Source organism: Mytilus trossulus, chromosome 13 (assembly GCF_036588685.1).
Source record: "Mytilus trossulus isolate FHL-02 chromosome 13, PNRI_Mtr1.1.1.hap1, whole genome shotgun sequence".
Lineage (NCBI taxonomy): Eukaryota > Metazoa > Mollusca > Bivalvia > Mytilida > Mytilidae > Mytilus > Mytilus trossulus.
The window spans coordinates 43,861,497-43,886,501 of NC_086385.1; the positions used below are offsets into that span (position 1 = coordinate 43,861,497).

The 25,005-nt window shown below is 31.6% G+C and overlaps 1 protein-coding gene across 1 annotated transcript; it reads left to right on the forward strand.

The window, feature by feature from the left end:
- Window positions 1-2,309: 2,309 nt before the first annotated feature.
- LOC134694400 (secretory phospholipase A2 receptor-like) lies at window positions 2,310-14,430 on the forward strand. The gene is made up of 8 exons (XM_063555409.1): window positions 2,310-2,405; window positions 3,133-3,274; window positions 5,714-5,919; window positions 6,689-6,833; window positions 9,083-9,288; window positions 10,728-10,863; window positions 13,958-14,169; window positions 14,411-14,430. Exons 1-8 carry the CDS (start codon window positions 2,345-2,347, stop codon window positions 14,428-14,430), a joined length of 1,128 nt encoding a protein of 375 aa, XP_063411479.1. The 5' UTR covers window positions 2,310-2,344.
- Window positions 14,431-25,005: the final 10,575 nt, after the last annotated feature.

The following is a 25,005-nucleotide window of genomic DNA, read 5'->3' on the forward strand; positions in this document are numbered from 1 at the left end:
ATACAGCGTCATGTTATGTACAGATCTTTTTAAATACAATAAAAATGATGGCCAATCCTGACATCATTGTAGCCTAAAGCAAAATCAGAAAAAAAAATGAATTCCGAGGAAAATTCAAAACGGAAAGTCCCTTATCAAATGGCAAAATCGAAAGCTCAAACACATCAAATTAATGGATAACAACTGTCATATTCCTGATTTGTTACAGGCATTTTCTGGTGTATAGTTGTCCAAATGGTAATCTCTTCTTATTTTTAATTAATGAAAATGTCTTGATTGTACTGTTCACAACTTTCTCTATTTCAGTTACAATCCAATATGACATTTGTTAACTAGGCAACAACAAACACAAGCACATGACAAGGGATCCAAAGGAACAAATAGATAAATGAAACTCAATTTCAACTTCTCCAAAAACAACATATACAGACATATGACGAAGGGGTCACGAATCAACAGGAACCTGAATGGTTCCTACAAAGATTATTAAAAATGTTTGATATATAACAAAAAAAAACAAGAATAACGGAAAGAAACTCGTCATAGATACCAGGACTAAATTTTGTATATATACGCCAGACGTGCGTTTCGTCTACAAAAGACTCATCAGTGACGCTCGAATCCAAAAAAGTTAAAAGGCCAAATAAAGTACTAAGTTGAAGAGCATTAAGGACCAAAATTCCTAAATATACCGTATTGAAAAAAGCACGAAGCTGCTGCATGCAACGAAAGGGTATAAGTATGATTCTTTCGTCTATTGATTATGAATTATATTACAGTTATTTCAAATAGAACCAGGAGTTTAATATCGAATGTCTTCTTTGGTACAACGTGTACTAAAATACATATAAACGGAGAATTATTCAAATATTGGCGACAAAGTCGATTCAGATGTTTACACTATGAAGACTACTTTATTGGTTTATTTGATCATTTGTTTAGCCGTCAATACATTTTCTTACTTTAAATAACTGGGTTAACCACTATTAGTTAAGGTAACAAGTACTGTTAATACAACATATAAAAAGTAAGAATATTCATATTAACATGATCTTCTGAATAACAGTATGTCTAACTTCAGTGTCCGGGGTACCAGCTTATAAGTCAGGTATCTTTGTATTGTTTTTATACCAAACAAATGCGTGAGATTCTCATTTCATTTGATGCAATACATGAAATGGTTTGACTTTTACAGTAAGTATAAATAACGAATTGTCGAGTGATATTTCTTTTGAATATATCTTATTTATCAATTGACGTGTGGAATGATACAGTGAAGAGTTGGTATCCGATTATATCAAAATATCATTAGTAAATGCTAAGAAACCGACATGATTTTTAACATATTTTCGAAATTTTTAAGTTGATATATTTTAAGAAATCTAGGTGCTTCGTACATAAATGTTAGTAGATGATAAATTTGGCTTTACTTTTTTTTATATTCTTTTCGATGAATAAAGTTTTCATGGATCTTTATATCTATAATTACTGGGTTTCTAAGTTCTGTGTATGAGAATTCCCGATTCAAGTAAAAAGCGTTGGATATACGAAATTTTAAATTTATTATTTTTTTTATTTTTTTTTGTTTTTTTATTTTCGATTTTCTAGTTACCCTTTTCAATGCCAAAAGATTGTTTTTATGTATCTTTTATAACGACAACAAGACAATATGACCGCGTCCTATTATTTTCTATATTTGTTGTTTTTGTAATATGTTATTCATATTGAAATTGCAATTGTCTTTGATCGTCTGATGCTCCAAGGAGTTAATAGCACATTTGCTTGTTCATATATTTGAAAAAGCAAAATCGATCTTTAAAGAAAATGGAAAGTCTTTTACATGTTTTATCAAATGTCAAAAATCAAAAGCTGAGATATGACATGCATAATAAACAAATGGAAAACAACTGACTTGGTTCAGGTATTTCCTTTAAAAAGCATGGTCTTCTAAGAAAAATTGTTATAAAACTGTGATATCGTGTTAGAAGTTAAGAATTGATGACCGTTTTTTTAATGTGTTTAATGGCACCGATCTGCAATTTTGATCTGAGTCTCTGATTTTATAACATATAATATATTCCTTTCACGGATTTGGCTATACTTTTTGGACCTTTTGGATTATAGCTCTTCATCTTTTATATAAGCTTTGGAATTCAAATATTTTGGCCACGAGCATCACTGAAGAGACATGTATTGTCAAAATGCGCATCTGGTGAAAGAAAATTGGTACCGTTAATTTTATTGAAACTCTTTCATAATTTCTTTTTTGATGTTAAATATGTTTTTTTTTATTTTAAGCATTTATCCAGTGGCATTTTAAAGCGAGCCACTTTTGTTTCCAGTAATGGACATAGTAAACTTATTTAGAACATGGATTCTGTTTATACAGATCGTTGATGTGAATGGTAAGTTAACCTCAACGTATACAATTTAGAATAATACATATACATATACACACCATGCCTTTTAGGCTTGATTATATTGCATCGGTAAGCCCAAACAAATGTTTGCATATCTGATAGTAATTTGCACATTCATACCGAATGAACAGGACAACCACAATCTATCAACTTTAAAACTCATACAAGATTTCGAATTCAAACTTTTTTACTCTATGGGCACTTTTTTTGTATCTAATCCCGGTATCTATTAATGATCTTTAAAAGTATTTTGTATCCTTGTTTTATTTCAATGCTACACATACGGATATTTTAAAGAAAATCCACACCATTTCCCTTTATACTCTAATATTTAACAAATCGTTGCTTGATCATGTTGATAGATAAAGGATTCTTTCATGCAGTGCTACCAAAGATTTACAAAACAGGTTTATAAATTAAGATATTGGTTAAAATAAATATGGACCAATTCAAAGGTTTAAGGTATGCTCGACTCTAGTGAAGGCTAAATTTTACAGCTTTGGCATTTTTATTTGTTGTTTGAGCGATAAATTACCACGTTCTGTAGCATTTAAGAGACAGCTATGTTAAGTCGTGCATTTTTTCTTACTTCTTCATGTTCATCGTGTTGGCATTAACTTCTCAGATTGAAACATGGTAACAAGGATATATAACTATTAATTAAGAATAATGTCCTCAATAATACTTATATATGTATGTATGAAATTTTCAGGAAAATCAGCATATTTTCGTGTAAATTATAATACTATTGGTCAAGCTGCTGCCGATACCTATTGTAAAAGTATTGGTATGGAATTGGCTAAGATAGATAATATCGGACTGCATAATTCAGCTGAACAATATCTCACAAGTCTGTAAGTTTTAAATGGAAAACGATTAAACATGAATTTATTTAAACAAACTTGTTTATTCCTTATAAACGAAAAGCGTGTCTGTTTTAAAAAAAAATAGATATAAATTGATATAAAAAGATTTGGTATGAGTGTCAGTTAGAAATATATTCATCGAAGTCACAGTGTCTTCGCCCCACGCGCAGCATTAGGTCATACCAAACAAAAATTTATAAAGGACTCCAACATAACAATGTAATCCAATTCAAACAGAAAATCCAACGTCTTATCAATATATAAAACGAGAAACGAGAAACACGCACTAACCACATCAACAATTGACAACTACTTAATACCAGGCTACTGACTTATTGTAGAATGTACCCAGTTGCTTCTGCACGATATCCAGTTTTATTTGCTAATTGAAAATTAAGCGGAATAAAATAATTTAAGACAGCAGAGAAGATAATTCTGTTTAAATGGTTATTACTAACCGACTTAAATAAAAGAGTGAGCTATTATTACTGTAAATGTATAATGTCTCTAGTCTGGTCAAAGGGTCAGAGTGTCCTACTTAATTAAACGATAAATTGTTGAAATTAGATAACTTGTTTTCACGTGCCGAGAAATTTCTTTTATGACCAATGCATGACCGGATATCATCTTTCTTATTGGTCAATGGCATTGCGGGTCAGCACGAGTTCACGTGTAAGTGCATTGTGGTCACTTTCTTTTATCATCAGCATTTGATGTGTTAACTTGTGATTTTTATCAAACAATTTGTTCAAAATTTATTGATATTCTGAAAGTGTACCTTTTCAAAAGGTTATACCAACTTGACGCTGAAAACATATTTTTAGGGTCCCATTATCAATATTATTATGAATGAAAAAAATCATTTGCTATTAAAATATATATAGTTATGCTGTGAATCAGAACACAATAGTGCAACCGTTCATTGGGGATAATACAAGCAGACTATTGCCCTGTATCACTCAATTTGCGGTTTATACCTTCCCCAATGTTTTATTTGCTAGCTGAATTTGTCGGATTTATGAGATTTAAACAATCGTAAAATACTTTATTCTTAAATAAATAAGGATGTAGGCATTGTAGGCAATAAAAAGAAAAGAAAAGATTTTTTTTTATTAACTTGTAAACAATATATTAACAATTATATTAATATTACACTTCAAACTGACTGTTTAGAAGCACATACTGAAACAGAAATCTAAAGCCTACCAATATTATAAAAGAGGTCAAAACATGTATGTTTTCCACTGATAGCACGCTTCCCAGTTTGAAAGCATATGGAATATATAAAAAAAGAAAAGAAAAAAAAGACAGCCCGAAAGCTTTTTTATTCACGAATATTATGAATATTGATCTTCTGGTATATCGGATGACAAAACCTCGAAATCATTTAAGATTCAATGATTTATCTCAATCATGATTTACTCTTTTTTATGTTTTTTACTTGCTGTCGTTTACTTGTACATCATTTTTCGCTAGCGGTCCCACAACACATCATCAAAGTAGAATGTGATACAGGCATGCACTAATTTTGAACCGAAACCCAGTATCTCCCTCATAGGTTTCAATCTAACTCATTGGTTGAAATATCGTTATTTTTCAATTTTGAATGTGCAATCGTGATACAAAATTTGCATCTGATACCGTATAGCGGGTTATTTTCGCGGGGTGTTAATTTTCGCTTATTTTCGCGGATAGAACAAAATCGCAAAAATAAATTCCGCCAATTTAAAAGTGTACATGCAACATGTGCAAAGGTAATGTTAAAAATGTTGAATCCGCCAAAATAATAACCTCCAAAATTTTTCGTATACCTTATTCAATGAAAATCGCGAAATTTTACACCCGCGAAAATAACCCGCTATACGATATCTTCTTCGTCATAGACGAGCCTTCACCAAAATAGATAAAAAGTCATCATGAAAGTTTCGGATCATTAGAAATGCCAATAGCATGAACATACAGAGATTCATTTCCATGAAAATAGAGTCTCATCATGTGCCAAAAAAATATGATAATAACTGGTTGAACACAGTACAAAAGCACTGATATACATACAACTTTGTTGAGATCTAAAAGATAAATATTGATATATGAATTCTTTTAAATTGAGGTGTGTTTATTTATCGATAATTTGATCAACAGAAAATATAACAAGAAGGTATAAACAATACCAATATAAACTAAATCGAATATTGTGAATAACAGAGGAATATGTCCTAGTTTGAGAAGGAGGGTCGACAAATTAATTTTAAAAGAAAGTAGTAATCATAACGCGATCCCAAGACGTGCATTTTGAACAAATTGATTCCCATTCTGCTATGTTTCCCAAACTCTTGCTGCTCGAGTCATTGTGACTTGTTCTCTCCTTGCCAATTATACCAATCCTTCCTATTTTCATATTAAAGCAATTTTGAAATGTTTTTGCAGGCTTATTGATGAACGAGTGTGGATCTCTGCAACATGTCACAGTCTGCCATGCCAATGGGGGGATGGAGAGGTACTTGACTGGTCAAACTGGAGATCAAGTTCCGAACCGACTGATAACGCATGTGCAGTACTTGAAAATGAAAACAATGGTTACCCAACTTGGCGAACACGAGACTGTTTTGATGAATTTATTTCGTTGTGTATAGGTAATATTTAGCTTTTGACGTTAATAAAGTTATCTACTGAAATAAATATATATAATACAATTATATAATCATTGATAATAATGTAAACACACTGACAAACCAACACATTCTTACCATGAAATATTTTTCTATTGTTCTATTATTAGACAGTTAATATTTGTCACTGATGAGTCTTATGTAGAGGAAACGCGCGTATGGCGTACTAAATTATAATCCTTGTACTTTTTATGACTATTGTCGTATCTTAGTTTAACCGGTGATTAAAAATAAAAAGAAGAGTTAAGATAATTCAGCAAGTACAACTGAGATGAGGTTTGTAAAAACTTAACGTAAGTTTTATTGCTCTCACATTTGTACTGTTGCTTTACAGGATGTTTTAGTGGTGACGGCTTAACAAATACATACAATGGGTTGTTGACAATGGTTGTAACCAAACTATTTTGTTCGCTTGATAGTGTGTTTTTTACCCTGTAGTAAACTATAACAAGAAGCAATGAACACTTTTGACAAAAGAATAATTTTAATATTACACCAGTACTTGCTGTAAATACATGAAACATGAGTCCCATATACTACTAGTTTACTTCTGTTTCGTAAGCTTTCAGAAAGTGGTTGTAATTTTGTCGTTTCTGTATCCTCGTAAAATTAGGTACAGATTAAACGCATTATTATAGTAATGATAAAAGGAACATTTTTCTTTTGGAGTTTGAAGAACACACCTCTCTAGTTAGTATATGCAATGTTTTATTACTGTGTAACTATTTTACAGCTCCAGTTCAGCCTTCCTTTAGCCTTCTCTCTGGATTGTACAACTTTTATGAAGCTTCAGTGGCATGTCAGGCTATAGGAGGACAATTAGCTGTTGTGGATAATCCCGAGACAATTGATCGCGTCACGAATGAGCTGTATGGCATGTAGGTAGATGGACATAAGAAGATATGGTATGAGTGCCAATAGGACAAATCTTACATGCAAGTTACAACTTGTACCAGTAAACCATTGAAAGTCAAATTTAGACCTTCAACACGGAGCCTTTCCGATTATAGCTCATACTCTTTTACATAAGTTTTGGATTTCAAATATTTTGACCACGATCATCACTGAACAGACATGTATTGTCGAAATGCGCATCTGGTGCAAGCAAATTGGTACAGTTTATTTTATTAACTCACATTGAACAGCAAGCTATCAAGGACACAAAATAGACCAGCGTAAAACAACTAATCCAATCTTTATATCAATTGAGAAACGAGAAACAATTATGAACAACATCAACAAACGACCGCCATGAACAGCAGGTTCATGACCCAGGACAAGTGCAAACACATGCTTTAAAAAAAATGTTTTAACAGGCGCTAACATACACCCTAATTTGAAATATTAGTGTAACATCACAACATAAAAAGTCACACTATAAAATGTGTAAGTATACTGTAAAAACTCATTTAAATGCCTGGTTGTCAAATTGAACGAGATTTCAAATTTACTTTATTATTGATCCTACAAATATTCATTGAAGTATTTAAAAAAAAATATGCTGAATATAACAATAACTAGGCTCTAACATCATTAAGCTAGATTATATTCAATTAGCATGCATAATTCTGAAGACATTCCAAACAGTTTGTGTGGTACTATGGCTATATAGAAACAATCCGTTGCTTGCATAGAAATACTATAAACCAACTCTGATTCCTTTCACGGATTTGGCTATACTTTTTGGACTTTTTTTATTATAGCTCCTCATCTTTTATATAAGCTTTGGATTTCAAATATTTTGGCCACGAGCATCACTGAAGAGACATGTTTTGTCGAAATGCGCATCTGGTGCAAGAAAATTAGTACCGTTAATTTTATTATTTTCGCGAGTAGAAAAATAACACGATATGAATGGTCGCAAATAAGTAAAATCCGGATTATTACAGATCAAAAGACACCACGTAAATTCTGATAACACGAACTGAAATAGAAGTGAAGGGGACTAGGAAGGGTTAAACGCGAAAGACAGTATCCGCGATAATGATTTGGTTTACAGTAATCTCTTTGGGTTACAATTGAACATGTTTTAAAGTGACCCAACTGAGAAAGCATTTTGATCTATGATAGATTTACCTTATTAAAATTGAAAATGGAAATGGGGAATGTGTCAAAAAGACAACAACCAGACCATAGAAAAAACAACAGCAGAAGGACATTAACAGGTAGCGAGAAATTCCCACACCCGGAGGCGTCCTTTAGCGGGTCCCTAATCAAGTATATACTAGTTAAGTAATAATGAAAGCCATACTAATTACCAATACTTTAAATGTGTTATTCTTAATTTTTTCCCCTTTTTTTTTTAAACCTTTTGAATTGGCAAATTATCACAGCTTCTCCGTGCATGTAACATTTTCAATCAATATTAATGTTTAAATTCTTTTCAAAACATTTTCCACGGTTATAAATTATTATTACCCAAAAATCGTTGCGAGACATTTAAATTGGAGGCGAACGATACCAAAGCGTTATACAAACTTATAGGATGGGAACAGCCTGACAGCGCTATGGTAAAATTAAAATAAAAAAGATCAAAAGATAAACAACAGTATCCAAAAAGACAAAATCTAGCAACATGAACCCTTCTAAATACTGCATTGATTTCTGTTGCTCCGATAGGATAAGTAAATCCTACTCGCCATGTGGCATCCTTCGTTGCTTATGTATTTTCTAATTATTATATCAGATGTTTATCATAAACGTCTGTCTATATATTTCCGAGTAATCACATCTACTAACGAATAAGCAGTAGAATAGATGGCGAGAAACCAGTATTTTGTATGGTCCTACATTGACAAAACTGAATAATTCTACTTAATCACTTATACAAAGTGAGCCCAAAATGATAAAACGAAGATCGCCGACAGAGCAATTGCAACATCCTTAATTAATATTGCATGCACTGTCAGGAGTATCATTTTTGTAATGAAGATCTGCAAGGATTAAACTTTCACCATTAATTTTATTTAGTGTCATCTTGGGGGGTTTCTTGGTAGGTCTATAGAACGTAAACACACAAACGAGATATTGTTTTAGGCCAATAAGACAGTCACTCAATGATAACAATAACCATTATCAATATCAACCATCAAACGATGCAATTTGATTATAACATTTTTATTATTAGACATATATCAAGCGACACATGGATTGGTTTGTATGGAAATGGGATCAACTTAGTATGGCAAAATACAGGAAAAGGAATGGTTTACAGTAACTGGGATACATCTTCACCAAACACTGTTAATGATGTAGCAGTTGTGATGACCCAACCGAACTTCAAATGGACAGCACGACCGATGACAGACCAGCTCAGCCATGCTTTATGTCAAGGTTCATCAATATAGTATTAATTATAAAAAAAAGAAGATGTGTTATGATTGCCAATGCGACAACTGTCCACAAGAGACCAAATGACAAAGACATTAACAACTATCGGTCATCGCATGGCCTTCAACTATGAGCAAAGCCGATAGTATCATACCGCATAGCCAGCTATAAAAGGCCCCGATAAGACAATGTAAAACAATTCAAACGAGAAAACATAAGGTCTTATTTGTATTAAAGAATGAACGAAAAACAAATATGTCACACATAAACAAATGACAACCACTGAATTAAAGGATCCTGACTTGGGATAGGCACATACGTAAATAATGTGGTGGGATTAAACATGTAAGCGGGATCCCAACCCTCCCCTACCATAACCTGGGACAGTGTAATAACAGTACAACATAAGAACGAATTATAAAAATCAGTTGAAATAGGCTTAAGGTGGCTCGTGGGTACAAACATTTTAGCAAAAAATTAAACCTTTATTTTTTCATTACAGATTTTATTTATTACACTATTAGTTGTTACTTTTTGATATGGTACAAAAAACAACCCAAAACAAATATTTGGTTTGGCCCCAGATTACTTTAAAAATTGAAAAAGCTCCAAATTATCTCCCTTTGGTGCAAAAATGCCATTCTTTGGGCTTAAATTTGAAATATCTTTTTTAACTCATCGGTGACCTATATTTTTTATTATTGTTTTCAAATAAGCTGTACGTAAACTAAATAATTGTAAAATTTAAGCGATTTCTTATATTAGATTATTTTTTTATTTCGATATTTCCTCTTTTTCTCCTATTAGTTCAACAGAAAAAAAGGTCGTTAACAAAAATGTATGCTTCTTCCAGAGGCAGATTTTAGCATAAACGAACGGTGACTCCATTTTTTTATTTCATTTTTCTGTAAAGTATATGATAAAGTTCATTTATGAAAAAATATAGCGAAATCCGATATTAGAAAAAAAAAATCATTTATACCCAGGAGCCCCCTTAACTCAGCAGATGGACAAAAATACAAGTAGGCGTGGCCGGGTACTCCACCTCGCCAACATTAAGACAGAAAGAACAGATCTGAGAGTACTCGCAGTTATCTGACAGCGAGTTCAAAGCCACTAACAACTAATAAAAAAATCATGCATCTAGGACTGCACTATCAATCCGTACCCATCCAACATCCAATGGATTTAGTGTAAAGACGTCATAAACAGTGAACAGAAAAACATGACCTTGTGCAATGCCAAGTTTGGATTTGAAAATAAAGACAAAGAGTTCGAAAAAGTGATACAAATCTAAAATAAAGCAAGTTATAAATTTTCTCAAACAAATTTTAAAAGCATGTATAACATATAACAAAGCACTTGTGGCTATTATATGTGTGTTTTTATGTATACAGCTAATATTTGAAGAGTATTACTTCATGATCGTTTTCTTTTAATAGTAAACTTGATGCCTGTACTAACGGGTATGACATATGCTGCCGCAAAAGCTCACTGTGAGACATTTGCGTTACAGCCTGCACTATTAAGATCTCAAGAGGAGGCGATAATCGTTAAAAATGCGCTTTTTACACAAAAGTAAGTAATTTTCAATTTTCATCAGCTTTAAAGTAACCTTTATTTTCAAATTTCATTTCGTTGTTTATGAAAGTTGTAGAAAAAAGTGAGTCATTGGATAAAGGTCAATTAGTTTAAAAGAACACATTTAATGGTATTATACATCTTCAACACAAGACAAGCTCCATATTGCTATGGCAATGGATAAATTTAAGACCTTATAACGGAGATATCAATTACTAGTATATGGAATTATGACGACCTTTTATCGTCAACCAGTATAAACACAGTATGTATACCTTAAATAGCACAAACGCATTAATTCACAACATTGACTGTTAAGCGTCAAGCCTGCTTAAAGCATATACTTTCTATTTTATTACAAACAAAATACAATTGATTGTAAAAGAAATATTGTAGAATAACATATTGGTGGAGACTTCATTTGTTTTTTTTATTTTTGGTATGTATGAACAAATCGTCTGTTGTAGATAGTCAGTTTGGAATGAGTAAAACAATAATTTATACTGCTGCTAGTTGTATTTAATCCTTTATATAGTAACACCTATATTTTGTTCAATGTAAATTTCAACATTGAACACTTTTTCCCCAATCAACGGTTCATTAAGGAATGAACATAAGTTTAAAATTTGTGTTACAATTTTTTAAATAGCTTTCTATTTAAGTTGCAGTATAAAACAATATACTGTCAATGTCATACTTAAATAATATGAGGCAGGCATCACCTGTGAATAGGAACGAAGTCTGTATGAATAATTTTTTTTGTAACTTACATATTTGTTTAAAAAAAAACAAAACGGAAATACCGCAACGTTTTGATTTTGGTTCTGTTGTAAGGGATTTTGCTTGTGACGTTACTTAAGTTATGACGTCATGTTCAATATAAACAAAGAAAAACATATCCATCAGGTGACGTTAATTCATATCAAAGACAAACAATATTTAAAATGAAATATTGGTATTGTGTTCCTTGAGTTCATATATTTTACTAGAATACTCGAATTATCACGACCACGATACCGGAAAAAGAAGTGGATTTCTGCGTTCTGCACAAACCGGATAATAAAAAACGCGACATAAAAATATTTGAACGATTTTGAGTTCATTAGTATCATAAAAAAATCGGGAAAATTTTCCCTTTTTTCATATTTCTTTTTATTGATTTTTCTACTGTTATAGGGGACTTCGTTCCAATATAAACTTTTTTGTATTTGGAAAAAACTGTAGTAAAACATCCTAAGTAAATCTGTCTCATTCAACAATTTTTGTCTTCTTCTAACATTGACCTTACATCGTGTATATGTACGCATAGTAAAATGTGAAAAGGATTTATCAGTGCATTTATCATTTAACTATATAGCAATTGACAGAAAAAAATATTTGAATTGTTAGCAAATACCCTTAAAGATAAATACATAATATTCCAATATTTTACTATACAAATCAAAGGAAAGTAATTATTTGGTTGCAGCAAAACAAATAGTTAAAACAATAATGAGAATTCTGTTTTTAAATAAGGGGAGTAAAACGGAACAGCTAAACAATATCATGTGTATTGGGTTTTCACGGTTTGACATTTAAATTCGTATTTTAGTCCTCGCGTACGCTCGGGATAAAATAATCGAATATAAATGCCTTATTCTTGAGTAAATGACAACAAATTTACAGATAGCCTTCGTTGTTTCCTGATCACCCACTAAGGAGTAGAGTCAATAACTTAAATAAATAGACTGTGTTAACGTTACATGTATTTGCTTTGTAGAAATCTGATTAGTTTAGCCCTTTTACGCTGATTTGTATAGTTTGTTCTTATATTGTTTTGTCACAATACAGTCCAAGATCAGGGGAAAGTTAGTGATCCTCTAAACTAGTCTCACCCCACCACATTCTACAGTTTCATATCCTTAGTCAGAAATCTGAAACAAATTGGTCGTCCTTTGTCACTTAACATCATAGATGTTTTTCGTTCATTTGTTTTGTACATAGTTCAGGTCGTAGAATTTCTTTAAATTTTATACATTATAACTAAGGTCAGCATTGGTTTTATCGAGGTTCGTGTAGCTGACACGTAGATTACAATGTTGTGTTAAAGACTATTTTCCGTCTTTCCTTTCATCGAGATCCGATTAAACTCTTCTGTTTCTGTCATTGATGGGTTTTAAGTGTCGCTACATATATATCTTTGCTCTCTTGTTTGTTGAGAATTTCCCGTCTTGAATATGCATGATGTTATTGTATTTGGACGTTAAGGCCATCATCTGAAAAGTTCGTCAATTATGTACACATTAATGACGCCATTTATAGAGGGATTATACTGTTTCCCCGCACTATGATAGGTCATCATGCGTCTTCGTGATCCTCGTTATTCCGAATAAACTAGAAATTATGTTTGTTCCGTAATTAATTCATCGCAATTCTCTAATGACAGTTATGCTGAATATCAATTAAAAGAATTTAATATTTAAATTGCCTTATAAAAATTTGTTCAATATAGAATCATATGCCCACCTCGATAATGAAAGTGATGATGTCCCTAAACGCACGAATATCGTGTTGTTTATTCTTTAGTTTTCTATGTTGTGTCATGTGTACTATTGTTTTTCTGTTTGTCTTTTTCATTTTTTGCCATGGCGTTGTCAGTTTGTTTTAGATTTACGAGTTTGACTGTCCCTTTGGTATCTTTCGTCCCTCGTTGATCACTAAAATCAAAGTTTTTGACAGATATGCAACAAACTCAAAAAAGTCTATTGCATATGGACGTTAAACAATCACAAACCAATCTTAATCGTTCTTAAAAAATTTTAATTCGCATATTTTCGTCACAACTAAAACTATAACCTTAATACATGGACAATAGCCAGAACATTACTTGAACATATCATACAGGACTGGTTAAGATAGAAACAACGGCCAATTGAACATACCATGTACCAAACATGTTAAATGTCGTAATCGATTTTTTATTTTACTGTATTTTTATTATCATTTTTTATATCACTTTTATCATTTTGAAATAAAATCTAAAAAAAACATGTTTTATACAACATTATCATGATTATACGTTAATGAAGATTTCATTCCCATCTTTAAAAAGCCTTCTGACAGATGATTACTGGATTGGGTTAACGACGGACGGAGTTACCTTTTCCTGGAACGACGGAACACCAACAACGTTTACGGATTGGATGGTATCTAACGGGGAACCGAACAACATGGCAACATCAAAGTGTGTGAAGGCAAGGGGAAGCGCTGAATGCAAGTGGTACACAACAAGCTGCACTCAACTATACCATTTTCTCTGTCAGTGTAAGACAACTTTATCTTTTTTTTTCTTTTTTTTTCTCCAATGTTATACAACAGGCTGCAGTAAACCATACCATTTTCTCTGTCAGTGTAAGACAACTTTATCTCTTTTTTTTCTTTTTTTTTCTCGGAAGGTAAACAACAGGCTACAATAAACCATACCATTTTCTTTTGTCAGTGTAAGACAACTTTATCTTTTTTTTCTTTTTTTTTCTATTTTTATTATATGTCCAATGATTTACAGCAGGCTGCAACAACCTATAACAAAAATGGTATACAACAGGCTGAAATAAACCATACCATTTTCTTTGTCAGTGTAAGACAACTTTATCTTCCTCTCTTGCACTCTTGCTGGTAGCAATTGCCAATCCTCGGTTGACTCCGCTACTCTCCTTCTATGAGGTACAGAATCGGCTGATTTGTGACGAATTTGGCTGGTAGCTAACTCACGGAAAATCAAACAACGTCACACATCATTTGTCTGCTGTTGTATATGGCTTAAACTCTTACTGTACTAATTTGGTTCTAAAATATACTTTATTTATGTGTTAAATATTTTTTTCCTTAATTTTTTGTACAAAAGATAGGCCGTTAGTTTACTCGTTTGAATTGTTTAACATTTGTCATTTTGGGGCCTTTTATAGATGACTATGCGGTATGGGCTTTGTTTATTGGTGAATGTCGTTCGTTGACCTATAATTGTTCATTTCTGTGACATTTGGTCTCTTGTTGAGAGTTGTTTCTTTGGTAATCATACCACGTTTATTAATTTCAATTTTTACAGATCCAACAGAAAATTTGTTCCCAATATCCCAGGATATTGATCAGTTCAGTGACATTACAACCGAAGTTTATCCAGTAACTACAGGAAACACTTGGGGCAACTATCCACTAACACCACACACAGGTATAACATTAACATGCTAAATCTCGAACAATAAATGTAAGAACTTATAGTAAATATACCGTTATGTTCAATGCTCTTTATTTGGGGTTTAGAAAGACACATGCATAGCGAATATCGGGTTTAACTTTTGAATAATGTTTCGAAAAATGACAGATATTTGGACTTCTTTAACCACTGAATAGACATTAATCGTCAAAATACAGATCTGTCGCTATATTGTACAATCATTGTTTAAGGTGAACACATTAACAATGTATATTTTTTTGAGGTTTGATTTTAAAACATTTTGGTCTCGAGCATTATATTAACAAAGAGATTCATGTCAAAATGCGGATATTGTGCAGTACAATTTGTATCAATAATATAATTGCAAGTTAGAATTTGTATTTATATCCAGATATTTCTTTTGTTGTGTAAAGGTACTTCCATCACTTTTGGATATACATTCAATATTCATTAATGCCATTATATAACAATAGCATATTTCATATGAATTGATGTACTTCAAACGAATTGAAAGCTCAATAGACTATAACAACAATTGTGTAATATGATACACACAAAAAAAACCAAAAATGGAGAAGGAAGAAAAGAACGAAAGATATATGATAGTCAAACAATAAGTACTCAAAAAGTGTTTCACATATATATTGTACACAGATTTCAAATCTAGAATACAAATTTATGTTTCTTTGGATAGACATATTAACACTGACTACATCTATTGATTTTTTTAGTTTTGCTTGTTTCAGGACATATGAAGCGATATTTTCACTTGAAAGCTGAAGATACCAAACCTCAAAACCAACCATATCATGTAACACAGTGCCAAAATGAAGTTCGTTGCGCTAGTTTGTGTGTCAGAGACCGACAATGTGTCATCTTTGTATTCAATAGTTCTAAGTGTTCACTGTACACCTCGTTTAGTTCTGGCTCAGTAAATAATGTCCCAGGTAGTACAATATGGATATAAGAAAATCAGATTTATTGTTTTGATATATCCAGGCATTTTATTACAGATGATATCAATTGTTTTACATGATTTGATCTTGTAAGATCTAGATACATGAGATATGCAAACTACGAGTAAAAGGATGGCAGTTGTATGCAGTGAAGAACATGTCTATCAGCTATTACATTTATCAAAATTTTAAATATTTAGTGAGTTAATTTGTCTTCAAATTTGATTATTATGTTTATAATAATTATGTGATTTTTCTGTGTGTGCTTTTTGTATGTATTTAATTTCTGCAATTAATATCTATGTCAAATTTTTAGATTTTTTAAATGTAGCCTGTCATATTTTATACCTAAATTAGTGATGAACATTGGAATGGGAAGAAGTTAAATCCTACATAACATTTTAATATAAATGCAGCAGTATATAAATGTATGCGACAAGTATTTAAAATATTGTGGAAACCATCGTACAATATGTATAGCAGTACAGAAAAATTATTCGTTCTATTTATGCGCACAGCTCACAGTTAAAATAAGTAATTTAATATAAAGTAAATTATGAGGCGGCAAAAGAAGTTTTCAACTTAATGATCGCCGCAATAATCCAGGTAGAATCCAGGTAGGTAGGTAGTATTTGTTCTATACAGATATAAATATTATATAAACATAAAAAAAACATAAACAAAATCAAAAAGAAATAATCATCTAATTTCAACTCTTTTTTTTAATATTTTATTTTATAAAATAATTTGACACCCTGGACAATCTATTTACAGAATTATGTAGTTTGCATTTTGATTCCTTTTATTTTGTTTAAAGAGAATAACAAGTCTATGTATAAACAAACAGATGCAGAATATCAAAAATATTTTTATTAAAGGGAACAGTTTTTGAATATGCTGAATGTCAATCTGGTATCGGTCACCCCTCTTGTATTGGCCATATAGCAATATGAAACCTCTTCTATCTTTTTTGGTACGCTATATCTGTTCTTTACAACTAATTTGCACAGTCAACTCTGATGTTTTGGTGTTATTAAACTGCAACTCTGGTTGAACATACAAACACAAGAGTAGTTCAAGAGAGGTAAATGATTGGCATATTTTGCTTTTTAGAGCAATCAGTACGAAAATGATAAACAGACTGATAGATAAAAACCTTTCCAAAAGTAGAAGCATCTATTGTAGTGTGTTTTTGGTTGGTTTTAGTCATATTCATAATTAGTTTATTGCTATGTCAGAAATTATACTTTTGGTGTTTTCACATGTTGTTTTGGGACTTTTTATGTCCTTAAGTCTACATCATTTAAAATAACAATATACCGCGCTCAATTTGAAACTTACAAAATTGTTGGTTATTTTAAACTGTACAGCGTAAAAAAAAGCATCCCTTCACGTGACGAAATCAATAGAAATAAAACAGAGTTCACACTGCATATCAACGTATCAGTTTTATATTCATGGATGTAGGTATTATAATTTTAAAAGTAGAATAAGTGATTTTAAATGAAATTTTCTTCATAGGTTACATTGAGGTAAACAAAAATATATGAGAGTAACTTAAAAAGTAAATTAAAAATACTACGCAGGCAATAGCTCTCCTGATGGACTGATATTCTGCGATGGAATCGACAACCCAGTAATCAAAATATGAATATTATCCTTCACATATTTGAAATTATCTTTAATTCAGGAGTATATCCTTTTAATGCAAGATCGAATTTCCTGTCCTGATTTATCGCCCGGGGTTTGCTCAGGTTATGAATAATTAAAACAGAATACTGACTTCTATACCTCAACTTTTACAAAAATAACATGCAACTGTCTTACGATTAAGAACTTTAAAGTACCAAACAAGGTTTAATCACTCAATTTTTATATAATATATGCATGTACAAAGTTAGCAACAATACATATGTTTTCCGTTCGATGGATGTGTTTGAGCTATAGTTTTTTCCATTTGATAATGGACTTTCAGTTTTGAGTTTTTCTTTGAAGTCCAGTATATTTTTTATTGTTGAAATGCGCATCTTATCTTAGAAACATCAGTACCGTTTATATCATTATCAGGGATACTGAAATGTGTACAATGTATGTTGTTTTAATCGGATGGAAATGAAATGTAAGCGAAAACTGATTTGGTAGTTTTTCTATATCATACATCATAAGATGAATTCTTTTTATATAATGCGAGGATTTCGTGGATAATCAAAGTTGTGACGATCGGAGTTGATTTACCTAAAAGCAATGCAGATATTGCAACACCATCTATCCAAGTATTGTAATTTTCATCATAATGTTACCCTTTTACACCAAATAATTTACAATATTTACTTTGTTCATAATCGGCGTCTTCGTGATTATATAAAGAACGCACTCTTACTTCACACACAGCACACATATACTACATCAAATGGCGTTAGGGTATTTCAAAGTAAATATTTCTGTTGTCTTTCGGACCAAAAGGTAATGCCTCAGTGGTTGCCTTACAATTAGTCAAAATAAATTGAAGTTGACTTCTGATTCGTATATCGATTTCCTATATCTAATATATCTTAGATTTTCACTGGTCTCATGGTACGCGAAGAAAAAAAAAGGTACGAAGTTTTAACCATGTGGTAAATAAAATTAAATGTTTAGCGAAAGAAATTAATTGTGATGTACATACACAATTAATCCTATCTGACATGGCGGAAAGGGAGTGACTTTTACTTGTAGGAACAAGTTGAATATTGAGGATTGACTGGATTGTTTCGATTAATTCTAAATGCAATATCAGCAAAGTATTTCAGAAAAGTTATAGCACATCAGTTCGATTTCATGCCTACAAAAGAGTGCTGAATATTGGACATATGGCACTGTCTGCATGCATAAGCGTTATAAATAGCCCTCGAATTATTAGGAAAGCTACATCAAACTTAAAGCGGAAAAGCATTGCAATTCAATAATTCTAAAAAGTCTAAATTCTAAAAAATACAACTGTAGACGTGTTTGCTTCATGGTAGAAGATCTTAGTTTTTCCAATAATTAAATAAAATTGAGAATGGAAATGGGGAATGTGTCAAAGAGACAACAACCCGACCAAAATAAAAAAAAACAACAGCAGAAGGTCACCAACAGGTCTTCAATGTAGCGAGAAATTCCCGCACCCGGAGGCGTCCTTCAACTGGCCCCTAAACAAATATATACTAGCTTCTAAAGTAATGAACTAGAGCAGTTCTCGCTCGGACACACACTCCATAATCTAGTATATTATAACCTGTTTTAAAACATGTATGTGCACAACTTTGGTTGTGCTATTGATGCTTGCTTGCTATTGATACCTGCATGCACGTTTTTCACAGGGAAATTAACATCTTTTATGTAGATATAAACATTTATCATATGATTAGTACAAAATATACCAATTTTGTATATCCAATAAAGGTTATTTTTTTCCCGTCTGTATCACCTAACCTGTTTCACATACACCGTATCGAATAGCTAAACCTGTATTGCATGACAAAACCCATATCGCATACCCGGCTAGACGTCAGTAATCGAATGACGTCAACGTTTGATCTATGACGTCCAGCTGCTGTTCACACTAAACATGTTTTATCATTTTAAAACTAGTTTGATATAAATCAGGCGTATTCATTTTTTTTTAAATTGTAATAAAGTTAAAGGGGACATAACAATGTGGATATTTAGCCAATGAGCCCCAAAAAAGTTTGCTGAACAAATACAGGGAAATTATTATTTCCTTTTCTTGCTTATATTTCCGGACGATTTAAAAAAAAAAACACCGGATATTCCATGAATCTGACTCTGTTGATATAAATGATAAACATAATAATACATGGCAAAGTCCTTATCGCATGCCGTATCATCACTCGACCAATATCAGTCCTCGGGACCTTCGGCCTCGTCACTGATATTGGTTTCTCGTGGTGATACAGCATGCGATACGGATTTTACCATGTATTTATCTATATACATCATGATTCGTTCATATTGTTTACATGGACAGTGAGTTATATGGCAAAGATTAAGTTTGTTCAGTAGATTCGATTTGTGTTATCTTAGGATGACTTTTCACTTATAACTTGTTGCAAATAGAGTTCAACAAATTGTGTGAATTTTGATATAAGGGGATTTTAATATTGATATAAATAAGAAGATGTGGTATAAGTGCCAAATTTCCAACCAAGTCAAAATGTATAAAAAAATAAAATTATAGGTTAGGGATTTACACCTCTGAGGAGCCAAAAATTTCTAGAATTAAACTTTTTTTCTTAACCTGATTTTTGGGTTTATAATACGATCCTTTGAAAATGCTCAATTTTGATGATTTTCCCATTTTTCATCGATTTTTTACCTATTTTTGGGCCATTATCGTGAAAAAAATCACAGTTCCTCAATTAAACTTTTTTTCATACTTTCTATAAAGATGAAGTGGACCAATCTGAATATTTTTTTACTTACAAAAACTATAGGTAGGTGTTGATATAAGAAAGTTTTATCATATTTTGACGCTTTTTTGTGTAAAATTTACCATGCTATCAATTTTGTATTTTTGTGGTTTTTCTCAGTTTTAAGAACAAAATGCATATTATTTCAACTTGTTTTTTTATAAATTATTGAAAAGATACATATCTAAGAAATTAGAAAGACTAAATTGATATGGGATGTACATGATTCTTGTAAAATTATTTGTTGTATCCCTCACCCATTTTTTCAAAATTTTGGCTAAAAATATTGACTTGATTGGTCGTAAAATTTGAAAACTGGATTACTTAAAAACCATTCATTGTACATACACAATTGTTTCACAGATTCAAGTTTGATAATAATATTTTTAAAATTCAGTGATATTTTCCACTTCTATCGCATGTTTTGGAAATAATTCAAGAACGAGACTTCAACGGGACCGAACGAGACTGAAAAGTCAGAAGATTACATCCTTAAATTACTACATATAACATGGAGCATTGGATCATAGCGAGCAGAAATCTATAAAGTCCTCTAAGATGAGTAGTGTAAAAAAATAAATAAACATAATTACCAACCTTCTAATCTTTATAAAAAAACCACGATAAACGAAAAACACCTATGAACTTAGTTATTTATTTTTTATCTAATCTAAATTTGTCTTACTACATTGTTATGAGATATCGGTCAACATTTTGAAAGGCATTTCATGTCACATACTCGTGTTACTATGAAGAAGAAGATATATCACATGGTCATTACCCTGTAATTTTAATATAAAATCATGACATTTGAATACCATTTTCTTGCATTTAAGAGTTTTGTAGTCATACCTTGAACGTTAACCTTTGCCAAATTCTGCAAATAAAATAAACGCCATGTGACTGACGCATGCTGGAAAATAGAATGTTTTGTTTAAATCATAATTTCCCTGTTATAGATATCAGAAGAGCTTCCTGTATAAGTCATTTATCTTACTTTAAAAGATTTATTTATATTCAAGTCGATTCATCCAAGATTACAGAAATTCTACCCAATGATAAATAACATAAGACATTTGAAGGTAAACGTTTTAAATAACTAAACAGCAGCTGAGACACAGGTAAGAGTAGTAACTACCGGTATATTATATATATTTCTTTCTTCTTTTCAGATTGATTATATAGTATCGACGAAACAATTTGAAGAAAAGCAACGAAAATTCACAGATATACCTTTATAGTTACAAACACCGATAGCTTGCTTCAAGCTTACAGTCAATTGAAAGTTAAAGTCTTTCTATGCAGTATGGGTTTGCTCATTCTTAAAGGCCATGTGGTAATCTATAGATGTTAATGTAGGTGTCTGCTGGTCTTTTGTTGAGGCTTGTCTCACTGGCAATCATACCACATGCTCTTTTTTATAACTACATGACAGGCAAACAGTACAAATGAGGATATGCACAGTCACAGTGACTACAGATGATATGCATACAGAAATAAATTATATGATGGTACAAGGTTAATTAAAACATGTAAAACGCATATAAAAACGGACACATTCCATTAATTTTCGACAGCATACCACAGCAGACTAAAACAAAATAGAAACGGAGAGCCACATAAATGAAAACACAACAAAAAGTTTATGTAATCACTGGTTAATTTCTCAGATAAAATAGACTCGTTTATTTTATATAAACAAGACTATTATATTCGGATTGAGTTCAAAGTGGTGTTAGGATATGTATATTTCTAACCATGACAAGAATATCAAATTAAATTGTGTGTAATGGTGTTATTATCTGTGTTTTCTAACCATATCAGTTTTTCTTCGAGATCAAAAACTGTTTTTAACAAAACAATCCTCCGAATATAGTTGCTTTAAACTTAAAATGATATAAATGAAATTGCAGATTTTTTATCTTATCTTTTCCATATTATTATATTTTTATGTTTTCACGATGATATAAAATGACACGGCTTCCTCCGCCTCATTTTTAGACTTAAACCTCGAATTCGACATACACAGTCATCTCAGTACCAGAATCTATGACAAACGAGACGATTTTAATTTTGAAACTATCAATTTCCCCCACCTTAGTAGTAATATACCAACTTCACCTGCATATGGAATATACATTTCCCAACTTATTAGGTATTCAAGAGCTTGCAGCTTCTATTCAGACTTTGTAAAACGTTACCAGTGTCTGAACAGAAATTGATGATCGAACCAGGTGTATGTCAAAGAACTTCTCTTCCTTTTTCTAAGAAGGTTCATCGGATGATCCCAAGAACTTGTTGATAAATATTCCGTATCAACTTCACAAATAATACAAGATGGTCTTGAAGTATAGATTTTGCATACTGACGTTGGTTACCATCTTAATAACGTGTTATAGTATTCTTTTATCTGTCTTTATTAATATAACTTGTGCTGTTGAGTTTAGATATTCGTTTGAAGTGACTCTGTTGTAGAACATCATACTTTGAACGGCAATGTTGTTTCATTTGTTGATATTACGTTTACTTATGGATCTTGACATACTGTGAATGATAAAGCTATTTTATTCGATGATACTGCTTTTTCTGTTTAGTCTGTTTTTTGTGATAAACATTTGACGTAAAACTGTACTTATGTGTCCCGTCATGCTTTGAACCACACCATTATTTTATTTGTTATCATTGCTTCTGCTGTTGGGTCTGTGTTTTGTTATATCTGCTTTACGTGACTCTGCATTTATGTATGCCGTCATACGACAAAATTATTTTTATGTCTACCTGTGCGAATTTCAAACGCACAATTTACACCAATAATGAAAACCGTCTATCCTTTACGGGTAGACTTTACATAGATAAATTTAGTCGTATAAGAAAAGCAAAATGAGAATGTTAAATTTGATGTAGGCCTTTTTGTGCTTCTTCGTTACATTGGTTGTTTGTTTTGTTCATGCATCGTTGACAATGTAATGTAATTTGATGCGACTGTCATACAAGTGAGAGGTTTAGCTAGCTATACAACCAGGTTCAATCCACCATTTTCTACATTAGAAAATGCCTGTACTAAGTCAGGACTATGACAGTTGTTATCCATTCGTTTGATGTGTTTGGACTTTTTGATTTTTGATTTTCCTTTTTGAATTTTCCTCGGAGTTCAGTATTTTTGTGTTTTTACTTTTTATCTTTTATTTTATCTCTATCTGTTCCAATGACCCTGAAGAATATAAATGTTTTATTTCCTATTTGATTAGACAATTCAAAATATTCGCGTCACAATGCACAATATTGATTTTCAAAAAGAAGACATTAACTAAGAAATGTTATATTTATAGTACTGTATACATTTAAATGTATGTTTTTTCAAAGAACATTATGGATTGAATATCACGCTTTTATCAATAATTAATGTGTAAGGATAAGTGTTCTCTATCATTCGTTATGAATATGTTAGATAAGAATCAATCATCTCTTAAAATAAGCTTTGTATCAATCATTCAGCTAAATTAACTCAAAACAGTTTACACGTTGTGTTTTTTTTCAGTTTAATCTTTAGTTTGCTACATTTTTATCTGAATTGCAACAATTTGAACATAAAAATTGAAACTTTATATCAATAAAGCTTAATGTAACCAAATCTTCGCAACACATTATCGCCATAAGATTAAACAAACTGTCTTCGTCGAGTTTTGATGTCTCTAAGAAGCATTTTCGTTTCCTCATTTATCAGAAAGTTATAACAATACGCTGTCTGATCTTCAATTTTAACAATATTATTCACTGATTTAATGAAACAAAATGAACAAAATTGAGGTGTACCTATGTTTCCCTTTTTAATTACTGAAAACTCAGAAATGATTGCGTGGTTATTATTTTTGCAAATGATTAACCAACTAACTGACTAATTATCGCAATACAAGAACCAAAATTCAGAAATATAACATATATATATAAATATATATATATATTCCGTAGGTATTATGCTTACGTTTTCTTTTGTTATTTCAAAATCGCAAGAATAAATGCGAGGCAGAAATATCAAATTTATTCGTTCATAGTGTGTTAACTTACGTTTTTTGATTGAGTTAAGCCTTTCAACTAACATTTTATCGTGTGATTGTCTATGTTGTGATGTTATGCTATTGTTTCAGAAATGGGAGAAGGTTTGGTACCATTGAAATGTTTAATCCCGCTGCTAATATTTGCACCTGTTCTAAATCAGGAATCTGATGTAAAGAAGTTGTCATATGTTTATGGAATGTATACGTGTATCTCGTTTCTCCTTTTTATATAGATTTGAATTGCTTAAAACTAGTAATTTAGGGCCCTTTATGACTTTTTTTTCGGTGTGAGCCAAGGCTCCGTGTGGAAGCCAGTACAGTGACCTATAAAGGTACACTTTTATAAATTGTTATTTGGATGGAGTGTTGTCTCATTGGCATTCACACCCTATCTTCCTATATTTACATTTTGTAGTTTCTGATTTTACAGTACTGTTAGTTCTTTGTTTCATTGCAGATACACA